Source organism: Necator americanus, chromosome II (genome assembly GCF_031761385.1).
Source record: "Necator americanus strain Aroian chromosome II, whole genome shotgun sequence".
NCBI lineage: Eukaryota > Metazoa > Nematoda > Chromadorea > Rhabditida > Ancylostomatidae > Necator > Necator americanus.
This window is the reverse complement of record NC_087372.1, coordinates 28169830-28177274: the sequence shown is the minus strand read 5'-3', so window position 1 is coordinate 28177274 and position 7445 is coordinate 28169830. Positions and strand designations below refer to the sequence as shown.

Sequence of the window (7445 nt, the reverse complement as noted above, 5' to 3'; positions counted from 1 at the left end):
CCGTTTTTTTCACTGAATCATCTCGTGCATATAATATCAAGTCATTTCGTATCACACTCCTTAACTGCACAACTTCTAAACTTTACGCCTAGTCATTTATCTATTTGTTAAGGCTCCTTTCTAGTTTAGACTGTGATATTCTTACTCGTCCGTGTCTATTTCGTCTTGCCGAGACCTGTACAAATTGAAGTATATATTCACCTTTTCTAACTTATTCTAATTAATTTCAGCTGCAATGAGCCGTCTCGCAGAGGAAACAACTGTCGATCATGCTGCAGCATCGGAACATCAAAATATGGTACGATTTTTGTTCTTTTTTGTGGTCCGTTCTCATTTAGACATAGAGTTCGTTTCATATTATATGGTGGAACATTGTTTCCGTTTTATATCCAAGCATTAATTATCAATACGAAATTTACGTTCATAAAGATGTAAATTTCGTATTGATAACATGTGCATTCATGCTGCACGTGACAATCGACAAATACGGCATTCGCGACTTCGTAATGCTATCTTTCCTGAACAGTTTCTGTAACAATTAGAAGATGTAGTCAACTGTAACTCTCTCTTATATTTGGACTAACATTAGGCGTTACTATAAGTGTTAACACTGAAGTCTTTGCATGTTCTTTTCTACTGCAGAACACTTTGCTTTCTTTGATATTCTGCTCAACTGAGTAGTTTAATCATTTCTCTGGCATCCATAAAAGTTGTGAGAGCGGTTCACATCAATATTAAAAATTCAGTACCTGAACATTTCTGCACACTTATCTATTCGCACCATTATGAAGCGCAGAATGGTTGCAAGTTCGTTCCTTTGAATTCGCGTAATAGACCTCGTCTCTTTCTCGAAATATTTCTGCTTTTGCTTGATAATTTTGTCACATTGTATATCTCGATTTTGGAAATTTCGATGTTCGGTAAAAAGTAAATGTTCAGCAGGCGCCTGATTGTGGATCACATAGCAATACTGAATCCGATAGGGACCCGAATAACGATGAAGCCTCTTCAAAGCCTGCCGATGCTGAAGGTAATTTTACTTCTTCAGGAATAAAGTCTTGAATATTTTTGGAGAAATCGATACATTCTCTTGTCTCCATATGTTCTACAAATGTGTAGAAATTGTGGAAAAGGGTACACCTCGAAATGAAGAGAAATCGGTTACAACATAACCTAGTCTTCAGGTCTAAGAAGCTGTGTGATTTGCAGCCCAAAGATTATTAACATTTTTACGTTGAATTTCTGTGATTTTAAGATAGGTACAGTGCAGGCAAAATAATTTATTGTGTGTGAATTTAAAGGAATGATTTCTTTTTTTCAATTTATTGTGTGTATTGTAATGAAATGACAATTCAGTGACCACTACTTTTGCGATCTCCGCTTATGATTTTGTGAATGTTATTGTTCCTCCATCTTCTGTGGAGTGTTCCTTTTTTCTCTGACGTACCTACCATAGGTGCGATAGGGAGGAGACAGACCCTCCTCAGATGAAGGGGGTCTAGCTCATGGGGTGAGGCTCAAGTGATGAGGATCCTTTCGCCGATCGTCCAAAAGTGAAGGGGGTCCTTTTCCTAACCGTCCAAAATTAAGGGGGTTCTTTTGTCAACCGTCCAAAGGTGAAGGAGGTCCCTTCGCCGGCCATCCAAAAGCGAAGAGAGTCGGAGCACCGGGTCCAGCTATTGCATCCATTGTACCTAGTTCACTCTCATTTTGTTATATGATTTGGGTTATATACGATATGAGTGTTTTTGTTATATGATTCATTTATTAGTTTATGTTAGTTTTCTCGGTAATCACGTAAATGGCAAACGATGAAAGCTGGCTGAATGACTATAGCCTCCCACTTTTCAAAGAACGATCTAATATTGTTTTTGTAGTAGTTTTAGGATCCAGCGATGAGGAACCAGCCGCTGGCGAAGGTTTGTCTGAGGAAGTTTATGAAGTTGAGAAAATTCTTGATCACGACGATACCGAGGAAGGGATTTTCTATCTGGTACGACTTCTCGTTTTATTAGTTTATTTTTCTTTTTTGTTAGCCCTTTACTCTAAGAAGAGTTAAAAAAAAAATCGGTTTCCTTCCCTTCCCATTTCACCACCTTCTGTTTTTTGTTGGTTTCGAATACTTTTGTTTTAAGAGCTATGATTATACTTGCATCCATTCCGCCCCGCGGTTTAAGTATGTGTAAAATTTTACCATTATAGTGGTGCAGATCGTTACAAAAACAATTGTGAATCCTCTTCAAGGTTTCAACTCTTGATCCCTTCTTGTATCACTTTATACTGATACACTCATGGAGCCGTTTGTTTCGCCCATAGATCTATATTTATTGCTGTGTTCTGCAAGATAGATTATGGGTTGAGTTTATAACTTGATCATATTTGGATGAAACCTGTGTCATCTGAAACCTATATGCGAACTGGGAAAAGAGATTGCAACGAGGTCTACCATAAAAAAGAGGTTAAATCACTAGACTTATCATATTTTGTTACTAATTGGAGTACTTATAGTGGTAGGTACTTCTGCATCACTATTTTCATATTATTATTTTTTCTTTATGCTGAACATCCTTAGGAATGAGAATTCAAATAACTGTTTTCTCTGGTTTATTTCTTTGTTTTCAAGAAAACAAATTTTAGCCGGGAATGGGACCCCAGTTTAATTTGGTTCTAGCATTTTTGATTTTATTTTAAATTTTGGCCTTAGAACATTTATTTCCTTCTCCTCAGGTATTCGTGGTGGCATCTATTCATATTTTTGAATGTTTATCTAAAGTTTTATAGGTCCATTGGAAGGGATTCGGCGACGAAGACGATTCCTGGGAGCCTGCCGAAAACTTGGCTTTTGCCACGAAAGCTATCGATGAATATGAAGCGAGGAGAAAATCAAAGTCGAAAAAAGTTGGTGGCTTTCTTTCACTATGAATACATCCAATTTTTACACTTGTTTTCTTGGTTTATAGGGCAGAAAATCTTCAACAAGAACGCCAAGAGCTAAGAACAAGTCTAAAAGCCAAGAAAAAGAGCAGAAAAAAGGGAGTGCTTCAAAAGAACATGCGAAGCCGAGTCCACCAGTAAATTCGTGGGTTTTAGAAAATAGATTACATTGTTCCTTTCACAGGTAACCACAGAAATGGGTGCAGGTTTCTCTGGATTTCATGTTCTCACATTCATTCTTTTTTTTCTATTCTCATTCCTTAGTATTTCTTTATTGTCTATTCTAGTAACACGTGTTTCAAGATATAACAAACGTTTTCGAGCATTTTTAGATAAGGATTGTAGACGTCTATTTTATAACCTTTCTATTAGTTTTTTTTTCATGTCGGCTTTTCACCTGTTTCCGTCTCCTAACTGATAACGGTTTCGCTGGGCTTAACCAACGATTAATTCGAAGACATTGATTTCACATAAAATCGGCCCTGAATATCTTTCATAAATGCAATCTTAAGCGTGCGTTTGCAACATCTCATTTTAGAGGTGGAATGGATACGAAAAGCATGCTGCTTTCTAATATGTCATATCTCATCGTATGTGATCGATAACACATCCTCGTATGTAACAGATAGGCAGCGAAAGCTTTGTAGCGCCACTGCAAAAATCCACCTTTATCAGTCTAACCTTTGTGAAAAAAAAAGATGAGGAAGAGAATCGATTGTCTCTTTAGTCTTCTGAATCTTCCATATTTTCATAGAATCAAACAAAAAATGATTTAAGAAGTACCACTACCTTAAGACAAAAGTAATAACAAAAAAGTAAGAGTGCGTTGCAACTATCATTTCGACGCGAATATTTGATTAAATTTTCTCAAAATTTTGGAAACCATTTTTGTGATGGTTTGAATATCAACTGGACTGTATATAATGGCGCCGATACTTGTTTTGGCAAATTTGATCGATAATACGTTGTTCGAGGGGTTCCCATGCCTTATGTGTCTCTGAAGGAGAAAACACTTATTTCTTCAGAGTTTCACATTTTCACCGGTGGTTGATCTGAAACTAATTCCTCTTCCCCCTATGTCTGCCTTTTATAGATTTGTGAAGCGATAAATATTTGTTGGATTGCTACCCCTTTTTGAAATAGATTTGTCGCTGTGTTGTCAAGAGATGTTTTTCTTGCGCACTTGCTTCAACATAAATTCACTAAGAATAACGCCTGTTTGGCCCATTCACTGTGGCAATTAGTGAGCAATGTTTTCTTAATGGATCAATGTCCACATCTTTGTGAAACATATCGCTTAGGAGGAAGCGCGGACGTCAGCCGAAAGCATCTGTTAGTGAGAAATCCGAATCGGAACCAGAAATCCCTTCAGATGATGATGATGAGTATATGAACAAGGAGAAATCGATTAAAAAGTAGGCTTCAACGAAAAAAGTAGGAATTTCACCTCTGAAAACATTGTTCAGATCGGGTCCAACTTCGACATATTCTGGTACAGTTACCAAAGCAGCGCTGAAGTCATATTCTCCGACTACAACCAAAACCTCTAGAAACTCATCTCTGTCGTCACCATTGCAAGTAGACACTATGTCTGCGGCTAAAAAGGTAACTTAAGCAGTGAAAGTGAGCCTAAATCTCACTAGAGGACTCGCCTTCGTAGTTTCTTCATTCAACGAAAAATAAGGAAATGAGATATAGTTTCTCAGCTGGAAGCTTATTGCTTAGAAGCACTCATACATCTTGAAGCACCTAATTCAAAGAAGTAGCGAAATATTGATATCTACCATCATTCTTTCTAATGTGGTTTTATTCTTGCACACCACAGCACAGAGTTACTGTTGCTTTTTTTACATACTGCACAATCCTGGGAAATGATGAATTCACCAATGCGTATTAGCCAGGTTGCAAGAGAATGAGCTAGAAATATAAACACATCTCTTTCGTAATTATGTCAGATTATGCTATTTTTTTTCTGGGAAACTAAACTTACTTTGGACTTTTGCTCGTCTAAATCAGTTTTTCTTCCAAGCCGAAAAAGTTGCAGCATTTGTTTTTGCATCATTAACTCTCTCATGGTGCAGTCAGTGACTCCTACCTTCTAAGTGAATCTGATCATCTCTACTAAAGCGCAAAGAAACAAGAAATCACATGTTCCGTGAGCTCAGCAAATTTTCCTCTTGTAATTGCTGTCCTGTTTGATTCTAAATGCAGAAAATGTTTCTTACGCATAGTTACTAAGAAAACTCGCTTGTCGGTCAGCTGTTGGTTGCATGTCCCCATTCACCCCTTGCAAGTGAATTCAGACGAATTCTCTTCAGAAAATTCGTAATCATAACAATAGTGATCAAGCAGGGAGGGAGGTGAACTTGGCCCAATTAATCGGACTAAAAGTGATAAATTGAATGAAGTTGATGACGAGTCTTATATTCAATCAGTTTCTCTGTTCAGAACGCTTAATCTCTTGATTTAGGTGAGTTCTGGCGAATTCCAGGCTCTACAGATGCGCCAGTCATGGCTTTACGACAGCGACTCCGATGATGATTCAGGACCTGAAAAGGAAAATGAGAAGAAAATAGATCAACACAAAAAGAATGAAACTGATCTAGAGAGTATGACAAAAATGGAGGAAGATAAACATAAAAAACAGATGGAAGATGTGCAGACACTTGAGGAAGCGCAGAAAAGCAACGATCGCAAGCGCAAAGCAGAGGAAAACAGTGTTGAGAAGAAAAAGAAATCCAAGGTGAATATTCCTTGGACGTTTCAAATATTTCTGGTTTTATGAACACAAATATATAGTCTAGATATGTTTCTTGCAAGAAAATTTGCGAATGTTTTTTTTTTCCTTTCAGCGTGAAGTGCACGAAACACCTAGTAACTTCTCGGAGGATATTGGGTCAGCAACCTCGTCAGATAGAGTTGAAAACGGTGAACAGATTAACTATTCCTTCCCCATCTCCAGGGATGTTGGATAACATTACATAGTAGTAACTGTGTTCTAGCTAACTGTTGAATTTGTTCTGTTCAAACATTTTGTTTTAATTCTCTCTTAAAAGGATCGTCAACTGTTGCTTCCGGTAGTGACGTTCGACTTCAAGATCAGCCAGAAATTTTTGCCATTGCTCGAGACAGAGATGGTCGTGTGAGGGTCTTAATTGGTGTTGACGGTGTAAAGAAGGTGGTGTCATTGCGAGGTATGTAAAACTTCAAATTTTGACTAATTAACTGCTGCTCTTTTGTAGACTTTCAAAGCTTTTAAATCGTACATATCATGCGGAAGAGGAAGCAGTTGCTTCAATTTACTATGGTTCCATTCATAGTCTTATTGGAAACAAATAGTGGACAATGACTTCGCAACCATCAATAACGCATTAGCATTTCTTTGATTTTCTTTTCTCTGCCGAATCACTTGATAAGTGCAGTTATGCTGTGGTCCGGTGCCGGTGCTCCGACCCCCTTCATTTTTGGGCGGTTGGCAAATGACCCCTCATTTTTTGACGATTCGCGAAACGACCCCCTTCCCTTTGGACGTTTGGCAAAGGGATTCTCATCAATTGAGCTGCACGTGAGCTAGACCCCTTCGTATGAGGAGAGTCCGGCTCTTCCTTATCACACCTATGGTTATGATGAATGTAAAGGTGAACTTGTGAACCAGTGTGATGCTAATGAGAAAAGAAATCGAAATGCATGCTCAGAGACGGTTTGACTGCAGTAATTATGGAGCGTATAACAGTATCAGTTCCATTTCTTCTGATTAATTTGAAATTTCTGAGTCTGATTAGCTGCCAAATCATATAGAAAAGTGTAGCAACATTTCCATCTCAATTTTCTTTCCCCTTTATCCATGATCCATCATATATGCTCGCTTCTTTCACTGGTCATCTATCATGTATAATGTAAACTAATTTTGAGCAACTGTATACCGTCCTTTTCCATTATGTGTGCTGCGGTGTTTTTGCTGTTGTGCAATAGCACCAACTGTTTGAATGTATTTGAGAATATTTGTTTTTGTCATTGCTATTATGTGCTAACTGGGACTGCATGATGGGCTCTGTGTGTCGTCATATGCGCTTTCTTGTCAGAATACGCGGCTGTGCACATCACAGTGCGTCTTGAAGAAGCAGCATGCTATTTTCTTCATTGACTCCGTCTGAATTTAATTTTAGTCAATTTTTTGTTATTGTTTATTTAGCAGTGGATTCTGTATTGATTTACACATGTATCTATTTAGATGCGCACGATGCGAATTCTTGGGGATTGGTACAGCACATTCTCAAGTTTGCGCATTTCACGGATTTCGAGTCGTAACTGAACAGATGTCATCCCGATCTTGTACATTGTCTCAGTGACGCCATGATTGTCCGTTTCATTTTTCTGGAAATCTCGTTCTCTTAACTCTTGTCACCACCTCATAGTGTGAGTAAATAGTATAACATTGCTATATTTGGACTGATTCTTGCAAACTACGAAAGTTTCTCTTTTTTGTGAACTAGATAGATTTTTTTTTATAT

General features: G+C 37.9%; 1 protein-coding gene across 3 annotated transcripts; it reads left to right on the top strand.

The window, feature by feature from the left end:
• Nucleotides 1-235: 235 nt before the first annotated feature.
• Nucleotides 236-7242, top strand: RB195_019730 (uncharacterized protein; the record flags this gene model as incomplete). Of its 3 annotated transcripts, none has more annotated exons than XM_064187722.1 (11): nt 236-298; nt 940-1030; nt 1887-1993; nt 2782-2898; nt 2961-3079; nt 4236-4349; nt 4401-4539; nt 5426-5677; nt 5787-5862; nt 5991-6128; nt 7166-7242. In XM_064187722.1, the coding sequence occupies 11 exons, from the start codon at nt 236-238 to the stop codon at nt 7240-7242; spliced, it is 1293 nt and encodes a 430-aa protein (XP_064043602.1). The 3 variants fall into 3 exon arrangements, with proteins under 3 accessions (XP_064043602.1, XP_013297836.1, XP_064043603.1); XM_013442382.1 differs by having other exon boundaries at nt 5405-5677; XM_064187721.1 differs by having other exon boundaries at nt 1878-1993; nt 5405-5677.
• Between the last annotated feature and the right edge of the window lie 203 nt (nt 7243-7445).